This window comes from Epinephelus moara, chromosome 18, assembly GCF_006386435.1.
Source record: "Epinephelus moara isolate mb chromosome 18, YSFRI_EMoa_1.0, whole genome shotgun sequence".
NCBI lineage: Eukaryota > Metazoa > Chordata > Actinopteri > Perciformes > Serranidae > Epinephelus > Epinephelus moara.
The window spans coordinates 22,016,204-22,039,366 of NC_065523.1; the positions used below are offsets into that span (position 1 = coordinate 22,016,204).

The 23,163-nt window shown below is 43.6% G+C and overlaps 1 protein-coding gene across 2 annotated transcripts; it reads left to right on the top strand.

The window, feature by feature from the left end:
• The first annotated feature begins 857 nt into the window (after nt 1–857).
• Nucleotides 858–22,852, top strand: kank2 (KN motif and ankyrin repeat domains 2). Of its 2 annotated transcripts, none has more exons than XM_050069735.1 (13): nt 858–980; nt 7,989–8,073; nt 13,179–13,261; nt 13,555–14,919; nt 15,065–15,274; nt 15,375–15,483; nt 16,091–16,684; nt 16,770–16,857; nt 17,749–17,968; nt 18,192–18,334; nt 18,486–18,686; nt 18,806–18,904; nt 21,345–22,852. In XM_050069735.1, the coding sequence occupies exons 3-13, from the start codon at nt 13,225–13,227 to the stop codon at nt 21,399–21,401; spliced, it is 3,123 nt and encodes a 1,040-aa protein (XP_049925692.1). In that variant the 5' UTR covers nt 858–980; nt 7,989–8,073; nt 13,179–13,224; the 3' UTR covers nt 21,402–22,852. The 2 variants fall into 2 exon arrangements, with proteins under 2 accessions (XP_049925692.1, XP_049925693.1); XM_050069736.1 differs by lacking the exon at nt 858–980 and adding an exon at nt 6,184–6,370.
• The last annotated feature ends 311 nt before the right edge of the window (nt 22,853–23,163 follow it).

The window sequence follows — 23,163 nt, forward strand, 5'->3', positions numbered from 1 at the left end:
GACATTAATTGATGCAGAAATGCACAAATTGATGCAGTGTAGGAATGTAGGTAATCAAGTGAGTGATGCTCAAAATTTACTTGTGGAGGACCCCCAAATATTCCGTTTCATATCCTCCTGGGACCTGCACTTTTGTTTGGTATACATTTTTAATTTCTCCTAGCTATTTGGGATCCGTAGGACTCTAAGTATTAAAAACTAAATATTGTCAACAATAATAAAGTCCCAATATCCTCAAATGAGACATTGATAAAGTCCCATTGTCTTCAAACAATTAACTTACAGTTTCTTAGCTTGTTACTGTTGCTAAAATTGGCCAAATTTGTTGCCATATCAAACTACAAACATTATTAATCATAAATAAACAAGTTTCAACCATAAAATGTGATCAGGTTTTTGACCTTGTCCACTTTGGTGTCAGGATCTGCTTGCAGACTGACTTAGCAGAGATGGCCTCCATTTTGTTTTTACATGGATTCGTGTATTGTGGTCTTACTACCACTAGATGGCACAAAAAGTGTCCACGAACGAGGACAACAGGTCTTAGTTAAGAAGAATGAAATGTGAGATCAGCTAAACCCAAAATGTGATGTCCTCATATGAGGACACAGGGTCTCAGGAGGTTAAGTGTTGCTGCCATGTTGAAATTAAACCTATGCAACTGGATTTGAGGTCCTTGAATGGCCTTTAAAGTCACATAGTGTTGGTGGAGGTGTTTTGATTCCTTTAAAGTTCTTTCTTGTAGGTTCATTAAGAAGCATGGATCCTTGGAGGTGTATGAGGGCCTGTGAGATGACTGGAGCCCCCCTGTGAGAGGTGATGGAGGCACAGTGTGAGCTCCCTGCCCGGCCTGGCCTCGTGGCCGCTGGCCCTTTAAGAGGAGCGGGAGGGGGCGCGGAGCATCTTGGCTGCGGTGTTTTTGTCTCTCTGTCAGTGAGCGCTCCTGGGCCGAGGCGGCTGAAAGGATTTCTAGAGGGCAGGTAAGAGCAGCTAATAAGTTACAATTCCTCGGTTTGAAAACTGTCTCGGCTTCTCTGTTGTCAGACTGGCATTTTGGAGCGCTCCAGATGAGGCGCCTTCTCGGGAGTGGGACTTCTTTTGTGAAAGCGTCGGTCCTGCCCATTCCCCCCGGTCCTCTCTGTGCGAAGTAACGGGTCCTTTATCCACAAAAAAAAACACCCAAGCTTCAGCTATAATACTACCTGCTGCTCGGGGTAATTAGGTTTCATAATTTAACACGAGTATTTATTCAGGCTTGGAGTTAACTGAGTCTCACGGTGGCGTGTCTTTTTGTTCAGAGCATCATTGGAGGCTAACTCAGGCTGCACGGCGTCAACGAAAAACCCCCGTAATATCATATTAATAACAATATTTCTTTATGAACTTAAAGTGAGTCTGTCAAGTTGAAACGTGGCTTTACAGCGACCCTACAGTAAATTGGGTTTGTTTATGACAACACAGGAAAATAGTGCCTACAAAAGCTGTGCGTTTTCCATACAGTATCCCTGTTATATGCACCATGTACAGTCTGCATTGTTTTCACAGAGGGCTCGTGCAGAGAGGATTGTGCCACGCGACCTCAACTTTTGTCCACATTGATTACAGCAGGAGTTTGTTGCAGCGATCTTACTGTATGTTGCATTGCCAAATCTTTCCCCCATGCACACGTCATTTATGAACGAGCAACACATTTGGGTGTTTGTGTGCCCTTCATTATGAAACTTTCCCCCCTCATGCCTCACACATGATCTGTTGCAACAATCTAACCATTTTATAATTTCATTATATAAAAAGTAGAAAGCTCAGTGAAGACTGGAGACTCAGGGGAGAGGGTGGGTCCGTGCATTCTGCAAGTTTTCATTACTTCCAGATGTTCGTCAGCTTCTCGTTGCCGCTTCTTGCCCTCAAATTTGCTTGTCTCGCCGCCTGTAGCCGGCCAGTGGTCACTGAGGGGAGTTTATATCCTCGGAAGATGGATGAGGATTGATGGAGTTGTTGTGTGTCAGCCGGACAGGAGGAGTGTAAAAGCACTTGAAACTCTATTTAACCTCATTTTGCTCCTCAGACTAACTGATGACCCTCACTGATGCCTCTTAATAAGCGAATTAGTTGGGTCTTAACAGGCAAAATGCATGAATATGTATTTGTCTTAAAATAAAACAGACAATTGTTTGCTTAATAGTGAGCTTCATGTGACATAGGGCTTGTGCTTTCCTGGTTTTAAAGGCTGCATAACAGTTAAGTGATGTAATTTTCTAGTTATCATATCCACATTACAGATGATTATCAAAAATCTAATTGTGTAAATATTTTGCAAAAGCACCAACAGCCACCCCTATAATATCATGGTAATATCGACGTCAAGATATTTGGTCAAAAATAAAGTGGTATGTAATCTTCTCCATGCCGCCCTGCCCTAATGTGTCATGGTGTGTACAGTCGACTCTCCTGATTCATCTGTAAGAACGTCAGATGTTGTTTTGATGAAGGACATGCAGAAGTTGGCAGGATGTGGGGGTGTAGTCATCGGCCCATTACACTGCATCATACAATACACCACTGTCCTGCTGTTGTGCAATGGGCTGCTGGCTGTATTAAATCACCTACCAGCGGATGGACAAAGATTGCAGCAGCTGCATGGCACTCAGACAGGGCTCTGTCCTGTCATTCACATCGTTACGCGTGCAGGTTGTTGGTTTGTAGCTCCAGTAGTTAGTCTGATATTGAGTTTACTGCAGGGGTGTTGTATTAGTTTTAGCCAGGTGTACCTAATAAACAGGCAACGCAATGTGCAGTGTTTTGAGATATATGAAGTGTAATAATAGTGAAAACTGACTCTTCCTCATGTGTCTGGGGGCCCCTGGGAGTCCCCCAGACTGCAGTTTGGGAGTCTCTAGTCAGGTTTGTGTGCAGCTGGAGTTTCCTTACCCTTTTTTTTTTTTTTTAAACCGAGCTGGAATGTGATTGTCTCATTACAGCTTTTGGACCCAGGGGTGCTGTTGAGGAATGCAGGGTTATAAACCCCATTTGCACACTGGGCCACACGCCGGGCATTTAAATGGTTTAGTGGGAGGCTAATGAAATTACACCATGAACCTGCATGAGATTGTCTGTCCCTGTCCAGGATCTACCACTGATGAGCTTTTCCAGACAGGTTTACCACATGATGAATGAACTGCTCTGTTAAAACACAAGGTGCCTGCAAGTCTTTAAAAAGTCTTAAGATGGCTCAAATTAGTGCTTTGAAAGTTGTTAAATTGCCTTAAATTCCAATTTGTGTGGACTCAGTTGCCATAAACAGTTTAGGGAATTTCATTTATTTATCTATTCTTTTCTTTTTTGTCAAAATGAGTCAAGCTCCTCTGTGTGAAAGTCTTTAAACCTACAATACTGACTTTCTACTTTATATTTGCACTTACCTTCGGGCAAAATGTGGAGCGTAACTCACTCTAATAACCGTATTCCTACATAAAACCTACCTCTGCATGGGACGTATACTATGAACCTGCAATGCATTAAGATTCATAATACTTCATTGATCCCCGGGGGAAACTGGGAGACGTTACAGCTGGTCTTATATTGAAATAGGTATGCAAGAAAAGAATATGTATTATGCTGCAATATATAACACAATATGTACTTATAAATATGAAAATATAAGAAGAAATATGTGTAAAAGATTTAGAAATATTTGAAATTTGTACAAATGTGTGCGTCATACTACAATATAGGAATGCAAAAGTAGAATAAGTGAGAATTAAGAGTGTTTTGTGCAGTAAAATATTGCACAGATGACTTATCATTGCACAAAAATCTAAAGGGCATCAAGTCAGTAATGTGTAATTTTAAAAAAAATTGTCTTAAATTTGGTTAAAAATATAATTAAAAAGCATTATAAAGCATTAAATGTAAGTGTCTGACACCTGTAGACACCCTGAAATAATACACGGCATTAATGCTACTTTATTTTCATCACTTTAAAATAAGGAAAGTCAGGATCTATAATGTTATTAAAGGCCTTTTTCAGTGAGTATAAATGCAGTCAGGTTGTTTTTGTCTTTTTATTGTATCTGCACATACATTTAGATGAAAACAAAGTAGCAGACACCTCAACAGGTTGTCATTATTCCTGCTTTCCACCATCCGAATCAGCCTGTGCTTATCGATTTTCATACCATCACATCATCACAATATGTTATGATGATTAAACCCAAGTTCTTAATTGTATTAAGTTGATTAATTTATAAAGTAGGGATAAAGATACTGCTGAGTATTGCAGAAGTACCATCAGCCTGATTTGTCCAAGGCACAGAGGGTTAATACCCCTACTTGATTATATTGATTGGAGCAGCCAGTATGGTAACTTTACCGTGAACATATGGTCTAATCTGGCTTTTGTGGTTCTCAGGACAGTGATTATCTGCATAAATAATCTGCTTTGATCTCCTTTAATACATTAATCACTCAGAAAAGCAAGATGGACTTTTCTGTCCATTAAAGTACACAAACATGTTTATGAATGTTTTCCTGGCCTGTTTTATTGCATCTATGTCCACAGTCTTTTGATCAACAGCTCTCATTGAGTCAGGAAGTAATTGATTAGATCCCTGAGAGGGAACCACTTGACTCCATCGCAGCTGCAGTAAGGTTACTTCCTTTGCTTTGCTTTGCTTTGCTGTGTTGTGCCGTCTCCTCAGTTCAACAACACACACTGGCCTGAGCTTTTAACCCCAACACTGCTCTGACCGGCTCCCCACCACTCGTCTCAATGCCATCTGGACTTCATCTTCCTCCCTTCCAGACCCTGCAGTCTCCTCAAAACAGTGCAGCGCTCTGGCCTCTCTGCTCGGCATCATTCTTAATCCCCACCTCCGCAACATGCACAGGAATTCTCTCCCAAATGACCTTTTTTTTTTTGTCTTTTTTTCCGGTGCCGCTCCTTGCCGCTCAACCCCACCCTTGCTCAGTTTCCTGTTGGAGGTCAGCACAATGACCAATAGCAGACTGGCGGGTGTTTACTCTGCTCCTGTTCCAGGAGTAATGGGAGCTGGCCGGCCCCTCCCCTTGGCCGTACTCTAGCCAGCACCAGACTGCTCAGCCCAGCGCCGTCTGCTCCTCCACACCACCACTCCTTAATGCAGAAAACAGGGCTTTTTGCTAAAGGGCAAAGAATCCTGGAGGGGACGTCCCACTGGGCTATGATTTCACTGTCCTGAGTTTAAAGCCCAAATTAGTCAAAAAACCACATGTCAGCCAGCAGCATAGGAACACACTGTATTGCCATGTTGATATGAGATCATCTGGCCTCGTTACACATGGTGAAGGCCCTGTCTGTCAAGCAGTGACGTACGCCCCTCAGCCACATCATGTGCAGTGACAAACGGCTGTTGTTGCTTCTACATTAAGGATTCTTTAGCTGTTCAGGGTAGAGATTTGTTGTAATTTTTTTCTTATTTATTATTCATGCCGGACCATTTGGCTGAATGAAGCCATCTGTGCTGCAGAGTGAGGAGGAGGACAAAGAAGTCTTAGTAGATAGATCAACAAGCGTGTCTCCTGTTGTGATCTTTATGTAACATTTAAAGCTCTCCTCCGTGTCTATATTAAGGCCTTTGCGGCCTGTTACTCTCAGAAGTAAAACCTCTGAACAACAATCTGCTTTATTTAGCAAGACAAAGTGCAGCTTCTCGTAGAGATTCTCTATTGTCAGACTATTTTTAGGGGTGGAATGCACCAATGATGGTAATCTTCTAGGCGGAGCCTTAAAGATTAAGAGGAAAGGTCCTTTGAAACTGTATATACTCATTGCGAGGAGTTCTTGCCGCCTATGTTATCTTTCTGATGTTCTTCCTGCGTTAACAGCAGCAGACTGCACTTGGTGTCAGCGGCAGGATTCGCAGTGATTCATACTGGTGGAGTCCAAATCTGAGAACAGTCATGGTCTTCTCATTCGAGAAGTTTCCATCTGAAACTCTCAGCAGCATTTTTTTTTTCTTCTCCCCCCTCCTCCGGCAGTTTTGCCTTTCTTTTCTCACATTCCCACTCTTTTCTCTTCCCACCCTCCCTCACATACTGTACTGCACTCCTCTGCCTTCTCTCCTTCTTACCCCCTTTTTTTTTGTCTTTCTCAGTTACGCTCTCCCCTTGTTACTCTTTCTCCTGGGCTGGGAGGAAGTGACTGGGTTGTTTCTGGATCCTTTGGGAATAGAAAGATGGAGCTCCCTTTTCCTGTAACCCTTTCTTCATCAGAACTCAGACCATCGCCACACTTTTGCCACACCACTTAGCTCGGTACAACGAGACTGGCACATGCACTGGCGAAGCAGTGATCATCTGAGAACTTCTCTGTGTTAAACAGACATTAAAAAAGGTGCATTTTTAATCATTTGTTGTCAAAACGTTGCTACTTATTAAGGGGGCGATAAATCAAAAATTTATCTTCATACCGTCAGATTTATCTTCACAAACACAGACGAATTAAAAACATCTAAATCACTTGCCGTTTATATCATCCGTGCCCTTACCTGAATAAATCAACTTAAGAGCTACAGCTGAGTTTGTTGATCTGTGGGAGTCTTCAGGCCTCGGACAGTTTTGGGAGATCTGTATGTTTTCATCTGTGCTGTGTGGGAGTCGATGGGAGTTCAAGTTGTCTCCTATAACGTTTGGTATTTGTCTTACACAGGCAGCCACATAGTTCTCTGTCTTTAGTCCTATCCTTTGAGAGCAGTTTTTGACGTCTACATGCACGTTTCTGTAATCGGGTAGAGATGCATTTGTAATACTGTGTTATCTCACACAATTAGCCGTGCAGATCGCCGGGCATTTCTGGAGCCTCTGGGACTTTAAGATCTAGATATCAATCAGTCAGTCCTTCCCGTTTCTGTCAGTGTGTGGGTCCATAACAGCACTCTATCAACTGTTTGTTTGTTTTGAGGCAAATTTCCTTACCACACACTCATACACACACCGTTCCCCTCTCCCTCTCTCTCTCCGAGATGCCCCTCCTTGCTTTATATTAGAACCAGCTGTGGAACCAGGGGCTGAATGAATGGCTCTTTGTGATTTGGCTGTCGTTCCAGTCTAAAAGGTCTGTTTCTCCCCCTACCCCTCCACCCTCTGTGGTATTGGCATGACAACAATATGAAACAATGGACTGAACAACAGCTAATCTTGTTATCATATTATGCAAAGGTCACCCATCAGAGTTTTTAGGCTGCGAAGCCCCCCCCCCCCGACAAAATGTCGACCACACTCACACAGCAGCCTGAGTCTGAGCAGCCGGAGCAGAATGTATGAGAATCAGACGACACAGTCATGCAGCTTATCTGGTGGACACGCACGCAGAAGCTACGGCTTCAAGTCTGTGTTGCCCATGAGGGGGAACACATAAAAAGGCTCGTGAAATCAGTCTGGCTCTAAGGTGATCTGTGCAGATGACGGCTGTTCCCACAAAAACTGGGCGTGTGTGCCCGTGGATTTGGGAGTGTTAGTCGCAGAGGCAAGAAAACAGAAAACATTGCCCAATCACATGGCAGGGAGGCTCCCAGCCTTGGATTGATTAGAGAGCCTGAATTGGAGAAAGGAATGGGGTGGGGGGGGGGGGGGTGTTTCTAGAAAGCTGCTATGCATGGTTTCAGCTTCACCCAGGCTGCACTACAAGGAGGTCAGAGAATGATTGTCATTTCATGGGGGTATATTGTTCACATCCGGCGTGTCAGTCAAAACCACTGGAATGTTTTGGAATGTTTTTTCTGGCGTTGCACCCTGTGTTTATCGTCTTGCAGGGGCCACTCTTTTGTAACCTGTCTGTTTTTATCTCTGAGTCAACGGAGCTTCACACCTTTTAATGGAGTTTCATTTACATCCTCTGATGACTACCTGTCTAGATATATCCTTTTATTTTCATGCGATCTGGGCTACAAGCTGCTACAGTCAAAAGCCATGACTGCCAAAGGTCAAGTTTCCCTTATTCTTGTTTCCCACAGGTGCTGACTGTTAGAGCGCAAGAAAAGGAAGGGAGAGCAAGGAGCCTGGGGAGGAGAGATCCCGTCCTCGCGGCGCAAGCAGCTGGTATGAAGCGGAAAATAAATCCCTCTTTTCCTAATTCACAAACCATTCCCAAGCTGGAGCAGAATAGTAATCACCAAAGGCTGAGAGCGTCAGTAAAGCAGTGGAAAAATCCATAAAGATCTTCTTTGGGTGGTGGGAAGAGTGGTATTTCTGACTTAGCAATACTGAGGTCTAATCCTTTGTAATGGCAATAATAATAAGGTGACTCAATGAGTGGAAGCAATGAGTTGGATAAACCTGAGAGAGCTGACCTCGAAATGAAGCCTGGCATCTTAAATTACATTTCAGGGTGGTCTCAATCCTCTGATACAGCAAAGGCACAAGAAACTATACACATGCTGTAAATCAAATCCAGTTTTTAATCCTCCAGATACATGCATGAAAAGACTTTGGTCGTAAATAAATGAAAATGAAACTGCACAAAAACAAATGTCTCTGCTGCGGGAGGTCACAGACTTTACAATATGATGCACTTATTTACATGACATCTTACAGGACATACCACAGACGCGTAATTTGTGCTGGGTGACCTGCATCTTACCCCCCCAGGGGCTGTCTTAATCTTAATAGCAGGGAACAGAGGGAGTAGACGAGGCGATGTTAACTTCCGCTAGTATGGTATGCAGCTGTATGAGGAGGTAGGGGGGTGTAATGGGGGCAAGGCATTTGTCCTGGATGAAGCTGGCCAGGGAAAGTGGTCTGAAGAATGGCAGTGTGACGCTGGGGAACGGCGCACACTGGTTTCTGTTCAGATGTCATCTCAAAGGAACTCTGTTTGAGAGCCGGGAGAGAGAGGGAGGAAGGTCAACCACTCCACCCCAGCCAAACACACACTCATAGTACGTACACACACGCTAACACATCTGAAACACCCAATGAGCCACTGTTGGAGAAGCAGATGTGGAGGCCTGGTGGTGTGGGTGATTTGAGGGGGTGTTGTGGGAGGAATGGCACCCACAGAGGCAGTGAGGAAAGACATCTTTTGAAGCAGAGAATATGTTGAGTTTATATGATTTGAAGGAGCAGAAAACTGCTTTCAAAGAGGAACCCAGTGGACAGTGTCAGCCGTCTCTCCTCTGCTGGGCTGGGATGTTTGGTTGCTAAACTACAGATGCTAATTATATCTCATCAACTGTCCCCTGTCAGCGCTGTCCTCCACCCTCCTGTACACACACTCAGTTTCTCACACACACACTTTGACATGCTCCCTTTCTCCCAACCACCACCCTCCTCTCTGTCCTGCTCTCACTTTCTCACACATGGAGGCATATCCTGACCGCACTGTACAACGTGCAGCACATAATCAATCTAACACTTTCATTCCATACTGGAGATAAACTGACACTTACACAGCCTCGCCTCAGATGCCTTCAATTCTTTTTTTAACATAACTTGTACTGTTATATTTGTCCGGGCAGTTCCCTTTCTTCCCTTTTTTTCACTACAAATCTAGCTTAAGTAAGCCTTAAAGGGACAGTTTGCCCCCAAATCAAAAACACATATTTTCCCTCTTACCCATAGTGCTATTTATGAATCTAGATGGTTTTGGTGTGAGTTGTCGAGTGTTGGAGATATAGGCCATGGAGATGTCTGCCTTCTCTCTAATATAATGGAACAAGATGGCACTCAGCTTGTGGTGCTTGATGCGCCAAAAAAATACATCTCAAAAACTCAACAGCAATGTCTCTTTCCAGAAATCATGACCTGGTTACTCAAGATAATCCACAGACCTTGTTGTGAGCAGTTTCATGTAGGGACTATTTTCTATCTACCGAACTACACCTGCCACTCGTATCACCTTGAAAGGGAAGTGTGCATCTACTCATGGACAAGTGGCTCGTGGTCGTGACAGCGGAAGTGTACTGTCAAGCCCCGTTTCCACCAAACACTTTAGGTATAATACCTTTGGAACCAAAAGTAAACCGCTCGGTGGAAATGGGGCTTAAGCTAGCCGAGTGATGCTAGGTGAGCGAGGAAAAGATTCACATTTCCCTCTACACGGTGATCCAGTTGGCGGGTGTAGTTTGGTGGAAAGAAAATGAAAGTTCCTACATGAAACTGCTCACAACAAGGTCTGTGGATAATCTAGAGTAACCAAGTCATGATATCTGGAAAGACAAATTTCTGTTGAGTTGTCCAAATATATTTTTTTGGCGCTTTGAGCACCACAAGCTGAGTGCCATCTAGTTCCATTATAGTCGAGAGAAGGCAGACATCTCTACGGCTGATATCTCCTACACTCGAGAACTCACACCAAAACAATCAAGACTGATAAATAGCACTGCAGGTAAAAGGGAAAATATGTGTTTTTGATTCGGGGGTGAACTGTCCCTTTAAAATTGACATGTCGGACATCTAATAAATTCCTCATTTGTAAGCTAGAACATAGTTGGCTTAGTGTCGGTCTTTCCTTATCACAATGGACGAAGAAGTACTCTTGGTTCTGTTGTTAAAATGGGTCTGAATGTGTGTGGGTACAGTATTTCCATGCCTTACAGTGAGTGGCAGTCTTGGTATGAGAGGGTGATGAAGGGGCACAGATAAGGGGAATCGCACTAGGACATTAAACTGACTACAGGACTTCAAAAATACCAAGTCAATATAGTCAGCGTTTCCAAGTGGCCTACTTTTCACAAACGAGCAAGCACTCACTAAGGTCACAAGATAGCACGAGAGCGAGTGAGAGAGAGAAAGAAAGAGCTGGACTTAGAGAGGAGAGACTCAGTTTTTGCTGAAGAAAGAAAAAAAGCAGCCTTAAAGTGAAGTGAACTGAACATGCCCTAAAAAACAAAGTGGAGGTTCGCAGTCCAAACTTCTGATCTTAGCTCCTTAAAGTCTAAAGTAATATAACGATGTTCGACTGGGTAATGCTGTGGATGGCTTAAACATTACATCCCCAGTTCCCACAAAGTGATGACCTAGAAAGTTAATCTTTTCCAAGCAGACACAAAGTTAGAGGCACTGGCGATGTGAGCTTTATGTTGTTTCTGGCACTGTGTTTTTCTTCATAGGAGGAAAAAGCACATTTTTTTTGTTTATAAAGAGTCAAAAGGCCTCTGGTGTGAAAAATGTACTGAAGTTCTCAGCAGTCGACTTTGCTTTCTGTGTGGAAGTACTACTGAGCAAAGTGAATGCGGAGGGAACGAGGGAGACAGTGACCAGCTGAAACCTCCTGATCGTCAGCTGACGTTGAGAGAGGGAGAAAGCAGCAGAAAAACACAAAAAAGAAGGCAGATAAGAGAAGACCCAGGAGGGGGAAGATGTGGGGAAAGTGAGGGAGAGAAAGAGGAGAGAGTGTCTGTAAACCTTAAATTGAGAGGCGCAGTTAGCGTGCACAGATGATTCCTAATAAGGTTGTAACTGGCAGTCTCAAACCTCTGTCCTGGAATTAGCTGCCAGGAAACTTTCCTCTGTAACTCCTCTTCTCCGAGCGCTGAGAACAGAAACAAACACACGCTCGACTGTGACCCATTACGCTCCCAAAAATGAACAGATAAAATTAGACAGTCGAGCAGGAGGGTGAAGAAACACTAACACTGCTTCTGACCATTGTACCATTGAACACATTGTTCAGAAAGAGACATTATACCAAGTAATTTGAATGGACAAAAGGCGTTCCATGAGTGCTGAGAACATGATCACTGGGATTTTTGATTGTGCATGCATCACTCTGCTTTAAGCCGTTAATTGTGTTTACTGCCAATTAGCCTATATTAACAGGTGTCATAACATTTGCACCACAAAGATGAACATATTTCCATAAGTAACATTTGAGTTACATGATGAATGTTTGTTAGAAAAGGACGAAGGTACTTCCAGGTGTGCTCACATGACATCAGCTGATGTCGCAGCGCACTGTCTGTTAAGTCACTGACATCACACACGCCACCAAAGCGACTGTCAACAGACTCTTATTTCACTGGTTGCACAATGAATGGAAACAGACTACGGTAACATTTAGACCTACATAAAGTTGCAAGCTCGTGTGCAGGTGTGTTTATTTGTATCTGAGCAACAGTCTGGTCCCAGTCCAGTTACAACACTGTTTGAACTGGAGGAGCCAAATGATGATGATTAAAAAAACAAACAAAACGTAATCTGTTGTCGTAACCACATGTGGGATCCATACTCGTTTTGCAAATGACAAATAAGTCTGAAGTCTTTGCACTCAAGCCCCAAGTCATGACTGACAAGTCCCAAGTCATAATTTGCTCTTCACCAAATTTAATGCCATTTTTACAGCAGAGTTAATTTACAAAAATTGTGGATGCTTTTTAAAGATTGTATTTAACTAAAGTCAAGTTCAAGTGTGCAAGAATTAATCATAAAACAATAACGCTGGAATCGCACTTTCATAGCATACAGCACTATTAACCAGTACAACAGAGTTAGTTTTGTATGTTACCGTCTCGTCTTGTATTTAACTCATCTGATATTGGGCAAAAATGTGTATATCTTTCACTTCCCAAACTGGCTTAATAAGGAAAGGTATCCAGTATTTTCAGGTCAAAGGCTCACGTCCAGGTGAAGTCATGGAGTCTTGAAGTCTGAGTCAAGTTGAGTCTGAGGTCATCAGATTTGTGACCCAAGTCGTGTGACTCTAGTCCACACCTCTGCTGTTAACTAATACATTTCACTTGTAATAAACCTATATTACACAAGAGGAAGTGCTGTTATACTGAATATCATCATGGCTGTAAGTTGGTCGTAGGCATGAGGCTGCAGGCTGAACACTCAGTCTCGTGTGATGTTGCTTCAAAAAATTATTGCCAGTATCCAAACCATATGAGTCCTCACATCTCTGTAGTCCATGTGCATTTTTCACTGAGGGCATTTTGTCTTGTCAGCGTAGGAAAAGCACAAGTGTAAATAATAAAATTAAGGATGGCTGAATTCCATTTAGCTGCTTTGATTTCAGGGTTCTGGTGCTGTGCATGCTTGCTCGCCGTCACTCTTACTGGAACACATGAGTAATACAGAGCCATCCTTCGTGTTATTAGTAACACCTGTGCTTTTAATACTTTAACAAGTCAAAATGTCTGCTGTGAGAATGGCCTGTTTATAAGATGTCCATGTTTAACACTAACACGTCTGTCTCTTTACAGGTGAGAGTTTGTGGGTGACTGTTTGAATAGCAGCCACAGGCTCATTATGGCTCAGGTGCTGCATATGGACCCCGGCTTCCCAGGTGCTGCTCTTTATTTTTTCTTTTAACTTGTATAACTCCCCATGATAAAGAAGTTATTTTAAGATAAGTAATTACTTCTATTAAGATTTAAACTGTCGGATAACTTCCAAGTACGTATACCAGTTGACCAGTATAGTAACTGTGCCGTTCCACTTTGTTCCTAATTTGCTGATTGTTTCAGAGTAAATATATAAATACACAGTCGCCCAAAGTTAATGCTTTTTTTCTAAAGTCTGAGCCCAAGATTAGACGTAGATATCCGTTTGTTTAAAGTTGATTTCCTTCCCCCGCAGGGAAACTCAACCCGCCTGCTCCCCCTTCCCTGCATGGCAAAGAACAGGAGGCGCCCTACTCAGTGGAGACCCCCTATGGTTACCGTCTGGACCTAGACTTCCTCAAGTATGTCAATGACATAGAGAAAGGAAACACCATCAAGAAGGTGCCTATCCAACGCCGGCCGCGCTATGGCTCCCTGCCCCGTGGCTATGGCTATACTGGCTCCTGGTGGACCTCCACAGAGTCCCTGTGCTCCAACACCAGCATGGACAGCCGACACTCCTCCTTCTCTTACTGTGCTCCGGGCTACCACACGTCGCAGAGGCCAAACTTCAGCACTGCCCGGGTGGAGAAGACCCTGTTGGATGCACGCAGGAAGCTGGAGGAGGAGAAAGAGGGGCGGAGATTCTCTAACCTCGGCAGCATGCACAGCAGCGTAGCAGGCTCAAACACCTCTCTCAGCAGTGCGCACAGCTTCAACCGAGCCCATGGTGGAGGTGGATCCTTCACCCCGTTGAGTTCTGGCCTGTCCACACCAGTGACCCCAACACCAGCCCACCTGCAGCATGTCAGGGAGCAGATGGCTGCGGCCCTCAGGAAGATAAGAGAGCTGGAGGAGCAGGTGAAGACCATCCCTGTGCTGCAGGTCAAAATCTCTGTGCTGCAGGAGGAGAAACGGCAGCTCAGCGTCCAGCTTAAGAGCCAGAAGTTCCTGGGTCATAGTCTGGGATTCAACCGAGGTCGTTCCCGAGGAGAGCTCTACATCGACATTCCTGAAGAAGAGGTGAGCACTGGAGCTAAGAGCAGCAACAAGCCAGCAGGACCTCTGTCTCCCACCACACCTGAGGGCTCCAAGCTTCAGGATTCAGGGTGTGAGATTGAGGACACGGTGATTGTGGGTGGAGCACGACCAGATGCAAAGAGGGAAGTGCGGACCATAGGAGTGGGACCAGAGGTCTTGAAAGGCAGTCGTCAGGTGGGAGTCGGGGTTCGGGAGGAGGACCTGGGGCTGCTACCAGAGACAGAGGCTCTCAGGAATCAAGTGGGTCAACTTGAAGGCCAGCTAAAGAGGACGGTGCAGGAGTTGCACGATGCACAGCAGCAGGTCGCAGCAGTCCAGAAGGCGCCTCAGGCAGAGCATCCGGTCATGGCTACCAGCATGGGCTGGCAGGAACCACAAGGCTGCAGCCTGCACACTCTGGTCAGCTTCACACAGCTGCCCCAGCAGAAAGAACAGAGAACTGTGGGAATCCAGGTGTACACACTGGAGCAGCCCACTGTGGTGGAGGTGGGCACGCTGCTCCGAGCAGAGATGTGCAGCTCCCCGTCCATTCAGCCAGCTGCTGGAGTTGTGGAGGGCCACCACAGAGGACAAGCCGAAGGTCTCTGACACTAAAATTTATAATTATAAGGCAGGATTTACTGCATTGAAGTGACTGAAGTAGTTTGCTGTTGTTTTATTGTATTGTACATTAGATCTGTGATCAGTTAAAGCTGAAAAGTTAAAGTCTTCTTACTGTCTCACAGATGTTCCGGTTGAGTTGCCGATCGCAGTCAGCTCCAAGCAGGTGCGCGATGTCCTCAAGAGCGAGTTGTCCACTTCGGTACCTGTAGCTAGCCCTGCCATCGCCATCAGCACGTTGGGTAATCAGATTAGTTTGTTGCCCGCAAAAGAAGAAGACACGCACTTGCATGCACCCACAGAGGCTGTGCAGTCACAAGAAGGACCTAAAACAGGTAACTGGACTGAACTCTGCTCAGAACACACCTTGACCATCATCAACTTTAACCACGTCATGTTGCGACTCACTCTGTATAATCACTGGTGTCTTTTCAGCCTCATCTCCCCAGTCTTCTCTGAGGTCCATTATGAAGCGGAAAGCAGAAGGTGAACCAGGATCTCCCTCCACAAAGAAGAACCTACAGTTCATTGGAGTCAATGGAGGGTAGGTGTCAGTCATTTTCACCCACTGTATCCATCCAGTACACCCAACCGAGGGTGTACCGTCAGTATTAAAATAGAAGCAGGGGTGTAGCTCCACGATTTTCATATACCTCTATAAAAATAAGCAAGGGTACGTAGCAACACAGTTTTGTGACATATTATGTTATTTGTTTTTGCAAAGTGAGGATCAAGAGATGTGACTGCTAATTGAACAAATGCTGCAGGAGAGGCAGAGAAACTCTCATTGTCCTTACTGGCCTCCACCCCGCTGAGCTCAGTGCAGAAAAGAAATTAATGGTAAAGTTTAGCACAGTAGTAAACGTACAGTGCATGTTTCAGATTGGCCATGAATAAATGCTGCAGCTCCTCAAGACCCAAGTAGTGAGCAATACTTAAATATTTCATAACTCAATGCAATATTTACTCACAATCCTATAGAGCAGACTTCCCTGAAACAAAAAAAAAAAAGATATGCAGCATGTCCAAATACCCAACATTAAAGTGACTACACCGCTGAGAAGAAATGCTGCTTATATAGAGTGTTAAAACGGGTGTAAATTGCAATGACTTTGACCTGTTTGACAGTGAAATGCGTTCTTGTCTTGCAGCTACGAGTCCACATCATCAGACGACAGCAGCAGCGAGAGCTCAGACGAGGGGAGCGACTCCAGTGAGTATCACGAAGCCAGAGAAAAACTGCCAGAGTCCGCAATCCAGCACCAGCAAATAACCCACAGCAAAGCTTCCCAGCCTCCAGAAAGCAACAGCGTACCTCAACAGACTGCCGTCAAACCACCAGCCGCCATTCCAGACTCGCAGCAGAGTCCCAACCAGCCTGCAATTGTAGACACAAGACTGCCAGACAAAGCCCCCGAGTCACCAGCACCGGCCTCTGACTCCGCTCTTACTCCTCCGTGTCCAGCAAACGACGCCGCCTCTAAAGAGAGCATCGACCTGTCATCGGAAAAACTCGCAGTCACACAGGAGATCACCTCCACGTCATCAAGCACTGAATCCGCTCCTGATCAAAGCTCCATAACGTCCTCAGTTACCAGCTCTTCATCGCTGTGTGTCACTAAAACCACTGAGCAAACATACACCGTCCAGTCAGAAACAACCGTCCCCTCCAGCCAATCAGAGCCAAAGCCAGCAGCTGAAAGCATCACACACGACACTGCCACAGCATCGACCAAGCAAATCAGGTAAATAAACACATGGTTGACAGACAGCTGATATAGTGGTACGATGAAGCATCAGTGACTGATGTTGTCTCCTCGTCTGTCTCAGAGTGGACCTGAGTGACAGCTTGATGTCGGCTCTTCATGCCCTGCAGAAAGCCCTGGGGGAACCCAATGCCTTCAGCCAGCAGGGAGCAGTAGGTGTTCATTTAATTCACTGTATTTAACCAAACTAATCCACTCTGTATTGATTCTGCTGCTTCCCAGGAAAGCCAGGAGTGTCCTTTGTAAAAGCGATCACACTGACAACAAGCAGAAACACGACCAAGCAAAAGCACAGCTCCTCAAAAATGGATTCATCTGAAGCGTACAGTATGTAATTTTCAGCTGCTAGAGGTCGGAGCAATGCCGTCATCGCAGTCAGTTTCTCCAGCAGGATTCCCTCAGTGTTTATTGTTGAGCCGAGTTATCCGCAGAGGTCTCTTCCTCTCTATAACACTGAATAAAGCTTTTTTAAGTTTAAAAATCTGTGTTTCTTCGATGCTGTTTGGCACAGCAGGGGCTGGAGCCAAGCTGCCACTAAAGTTTCCTCAGCTTGTTTGTCTGATAACTGCAGATCCAGACATGTGATGACTAAAATCCCTCATCCAGTTAAATATATACTTAAAATCAACTAAAATCTGAAAAGTGTGTTGTAAGAATTTGGCTTAAAATTGGCTTAGAAGTCAATATATGACAGTTATTAGCAGACAACTACATGCGCAAAGGGGATATGGTGCCACTGACAGTCGTTTTAAGACATTTTATTGTGGAAAAGTGACATATCTTGAAGTGCACAAGATTATAGTTTTTTCTTCAAATGTTTGAATTAGTCAAGAAGACAGTTTATTTTTGCAACTCCTGGAAGAGCAAACAGTTTATTTCCCATAATGCTCCCTCTGAGTTTTGGTTTCCATCAAAACCTTTTTCTCATTTTTGATTCTGATATGCTCATCACGGTCAGTCTCCATGCCTGTGCTCTCGCATTTCTCCAACAGTCCATCAAGTGTGCATGTGTCTCTAATCGTCCTCATTGTGTCTGATTTCAGAGGGCAGCCTACACCACCGTGCTGCAGGAGTGGCTGCGCGTGTCCTGTCACAAAGCAGCGGACACGGCCGTTGTCAAGGCCTATATGAACACCTTCGCCTCAGTTTCCCCTCAGCTGCTGGAGTTTGTGATCAACATGGCAGACGGAAACGGGAACACGGCGCTTCACTACACCGTCTCCCACTCCAATTTCCCTGTGGTGAAACTGCTGCTGGACACTGGTGAGCTTTGTGTGTGTGTGTATGTGTATGAGAGAGCATTCAAACTCATAGATGAAAAGTTTTCATTCCACTGAGTCAGATGTTTCAAGACTTTCCTGTACAAAATCCTCAGGTTTGAGTGTCACACAAAAACATTTGTGTCTCCAACACGTCACACATCCCTGTCACTGTTTGTGCTGCTGCCGTATCACCTGTCACACTGATTGCCCTATATACCTGACAGGCCTGTGTAATGCTGACAAGCAGAACAAGGCGGGCTACACGGCCATCATGCTGACAGCGCTGGCCGCCTTCCACTCTGACAGTGACCTTGAAACCGTCCTGCAGCTGCTGCGCACTGGGGACGTCAACGCCAAGGCCAGCCAGGTGCGCCCTCTACTGCTCATTACATCTTACTGCACCTCCTCACACAACCAAACCCACTTGAATTTTCAAAACTCTGCTCACTAATGTGCCTTAATGACAATTAGTTCTAAAGTTAGATCTAAGTTTAAAGATTTTAAATGCGTGTCTGTAGGCCGGTCAGACGGCGTTGATGCTAGCGGTCAGCCACGGTCGAGGGGACATGGTGCGGGCGCTTCTATCCTGCGGGGCACAGGTCAACATCCGTGATGACGACGGCTCCACAGCACTCATGTGTGCCTGCGAACACGGTCACGTGGACATTGTGCGTCAGCTGCTGTCTGTGCCGGGCTGTGATGCCACTCTCACTGACAATGTAAGCATATATTTCCTTTCTCTGTCTCTCTCTTGTTTTTTTTGTTTTTTTGACAGACCCCCCCCCCCCCCCCCCCAAAAAAACCCATCATCTCACCATCATTGTCTCTTCTCTTACAGGACGGCAGCACTGCTCTGTCCATAGCACTGGAAGCCAGCCAGAACGACATTGCTGTGCTTCTGTATGCTCACCTCAACTTTGCGAAGCCTCCTTCTCCTGTGAGTACTGTCATATAAAGAACGACATTGGCAACTGATTTGTCCACTTATTGTTGCCTTAGTAATACCTACCATACACCAGAAGACATTAAAAAGACTAAAGAGACTTAAGTCTGACGCCCTCTGACATCTAAAGGTGATGTGAGTTTTTAGTCACACCATCTAGCAGGGTCACTATTTCCAAGAATTTAATTATTCCTTCTGAGATTATTTCCCATCCTGCTCCTGGTGGATAAAATTAGGCCAGACTCCCTTTAAGAAATATGACATATTAAGTGTCCCCAAAAACACTTAACTCTACAAACACAAGATAAAAGGTGTCTCATGTCGACAGTATTTTTGTCAATTCGGCATCAATATAGTCCTTAAATATAAACTGTATTTCCGAAAACTCTAAACATTTCTGATTTTGTCGCCTCAACTCGCTACTAGCCTCTGTTGGTTATCTGTGCTATTATAGTGGGAGGAGACAGTGGGAAGGAGAGGTGAACGATTTGAAAAATTCTCACGAAAGTAAGTGCTGGTTGGTGGATCAGAACGGTGACTATACTTTTCCACAGTACAAGAGAAGCATCACATTCTTACTCCTTCCTAGAGTCCCCTCCATGTTTACTGTCTCTCCGGTTTGCTGTTTGTCATTTTACTTCACTATTTGCATGAGCCAAGACAAAAAACTTCTGATGATATTCAACCTATTTGAAAGTCTGAAAGTCACGACGAGAAACAGACTTAAGACAGTTTGAGTTTTTTAACCACCTTGTACCACATAATCAAGATCCCGAGAGCGTGCAACAAGGACAATGCACACTAATCAACATTTCTGTAAATGTGCCAGTGTTAGCCAGCTGGCTAATTTTCAACTGCAGTCCTTTGGAGTATAACATTCACAGGACAATTCACAGGACAAAGACATAAAGACAGCATTAACTACAGCAAACAGAAATTATCAAGGTAGAACAGAAGCCATGCAAAGCAACAAGCAACAGCAGAGCACCAGTACAATACAATAACACAACAACAAACAGCCTGTTAGCACAAACAGACATGAAAGCAACCCGAAGCACCATCACACAGATCTGCATCATATGCAGAGCAGCAATAGAAAGGAAACAGAGATAAAACACAACAGTCATTATGTATGGTCAAATGCCCTAACACACAAGCCATGCGACAGAACGTTAGCAATGCTGTCAGTAAAATAGATATTGCATACATACCCATGCAGAGTTGGCTGCCTAGCAACGGGCAAGGGACATAAAGCAAGTTAGCAGCATGTAAGCCAGAAATAACAACAACAGTGTTTCGGTGAGCAATGTACTGTGTTGATTAGAAATGTTCACATGTCTTGAGCCTTTGTTTGATGGTGTGATAGATGTTACTCAAGCAAAACTGTCACGATTATATTCAGAAACTTTAGTCTGCGACAGTAAGGTCGTCATTTAGTGTAAGGCCGGCCTGAGGCACGGTGTAACACAGGAAGTCACTCACTGAAGAAGAGACAGAAAATTGGCACAAACTTGAGAAGACTAAATATAAATGTGATACTAAGCTGCTGATAGAAAAGAAAACATATCTGAACTTGGTATTTTTCTTCAGATTTCACATCGATTTAGATTTTTACAATAAATATCACACCAGTGCTGATAAATTACGTTGAAGTTTTCAACAGTAATATCTTGTTTTGGGTTTTTTTCGACAGCAGTTTACAAAGCAAAACATAAAATATGATGAACAAAGTAATTTCACTGTTGGGGAGACTTGAGGAGGGATTTAAGAGAATAGCAGTCAATGAGGTTTGCTTGACAAAACATCACAGGGTCTTTTGTACGATACCTCTACAAAATCAGGCCATAAGGGTCATGTGTAATTCACCCACTTCGCCCGGAATTTAACAAACACATTTTTCTGAAGATGAAGAGAAAAGATATCTATCCGTTCTTCTAATGTGGGGGGGTTCAGGAAGCAACCAGCGCCTTGTGAGGGCTTTCTTGCAAGCAGATATCAAAAAACCAAACATATATTTGGCAGAACGCTTTACCTTAAAATACATACATCTGAAAAATAATATAGAAAATTGCAAAGGAAGATCAGTGTTAAGTATCTTTTTTAGTGCTGTATGAAATTCTGTCCAGAAAGGTCTAATCACTGGCCTCCTGACACCCACACTGTCTCCAGCACTTGGCGTCCCCTCCAGCAAAATGTGCTTTGTGCTTCGGTGTAATAAAAAAAATGAATAAGACATTTCCACCCAAACTCACGCCACATGTGTGAGTTGCTGCATTTTGACTGAAATTTACACATATCCAGCCAGTCCTCATTCGATATTGAAAAATTACCTTCTCTATTCTGTAGTGTGGGGTTTTCTTGTTGTAAGACCTTTATAGAGTTCAGAAATCGCACCCTTATTTCCAATAATATCTTGTTTTTTAAACTTGTCTAGGTTTCCCCGAAGTCTCCTCTCTTGGGTTCCTCTCCTCCTGCCGGTGAAACAAAATAAAGCCTGCTACAGCGGATCCACAGTAACTACTCATATTACAGTGTGATTTTTTTATTTTATTTTCATCTGTGTAATTAAGAGCAACAATGAGTTTGTGTGTGTTTTGTTCTCACCCTCTATAATTTAAGTACATTATAATGTGCAGATAATTACATGACAGCTTGCACCATTGTTATCCACTGCTTTTTGTACACTGTGGTTATTTTTAAATCACAGTGTTGGTTGTGTGGTAGAATAGCTGAACATCTAGCAGCTGTACAGACATCAATCCAGTCTTGCAGTGATCCAAGTTGTTGACACTGTTTTTAGCGGCACTTACAAGTCAAAACTGTTCACAAAATTTCATTTTACAGTTCATTATTATACACGTGTTGTTTTATTCCATATGAATCTCATGTTAGTTGCTTTATAGAGCGATGTGTTTTCATTGTAATGTGTACAATAGCTCTTCCACAGTAGCATCGTTACGTGTGTGACCATCACTTGGAATAACAAAAGCCACCCCTCTCATGGAAAAGTGTCCTTGCATCAAGTAGCTCATTGGTGCTACAAAAATCTAATACAGAAACACAACTTCAACAGTAGACCAATATTTATACACAAGATTTATTTACTCTAGAGTATTTTTGATATTGATTTTTTAAAATTCTGACTTAATTCAGGACCTCCAAGGATCACGGTTTTTATTTCCCGGGCTGACTTTTATGTGTCGACCACCTTTCCCAAAATAAACCCAAAGATGTATCTCTCCTATCAGCTCTGTGACACTGTATATGTGTGGTGATGATATTAGCACAGGCCTAGCATCAGCGTGATGGAAGACAGAGGTCAGCATTATTCTCTGAAGGCTACGGTACTATGGTCTTTGTATTTTTATACGTGAAGGTATTTCTGATGGTAGCAGGGAAAGATTAGAGAGTATCTGTGTTTGTAATATTCTGTGCTTTAAGATTTAACGAGACTTTGTCAAGATGACTGAGAGTACTGGTGTAGCCACCTCCACTGTGGTCGTGCTAGTAAGATTTGTCAGGGAACCAGAAAGTGACTGATTGGGGTCTTTAAAGGACGTGCCGTGCAAGATGTGAATATCAGAATAATATATGTCAATATAAACTGGTAGTTATTATGCCTACAATCAAATTCCTTGAACAAAAGTGCATAGGCTATTGATGTCAAAAGTTTCTATTACTTTTTAAAGATTTTTTCACAATTTTTCATATTCACTTTTAAGCAACTGAATTTTTATAAACTTTCGATTTTTTTTTAATTTAAGTACCTATCTTTTTATACATTTAGAGTTTTTAAGCTCACACCTACTTTATGTAATCGCACAGCTCTTTAGTTTATGTTTGATGAAGGTTTATGTAAAATTCTAGACTTTGTTTCTCCTCTTCTAATTTGTGCATTTTTTTTGGAAAAACAATGAATTAATAAATGTGGACCACACTGTTTCTATTGCATTTATTCAGTATTACTTGTGTTTGCATGTAATCACACCTGAATTTCCCCTCTGGAGATAAATAAATGCCTATTTTTTCTTATGATGTAAAACAAGATAAACTAGAATTACCGCCTCACAGTCAAGTTACTGTTACAGTTTACATTCATGTCCGTCCAGACTCATGTATTCGTGACAGTAAGCAAAGCTTCAAATATAGATGTTGCTGCAAAGAAGCTGCAAATTGGGAAACATGGATGCTTCACACACATTTTTAACCGGGCAGCACAGACGCTATACAATCCGCACAGTCACCAATTCAGT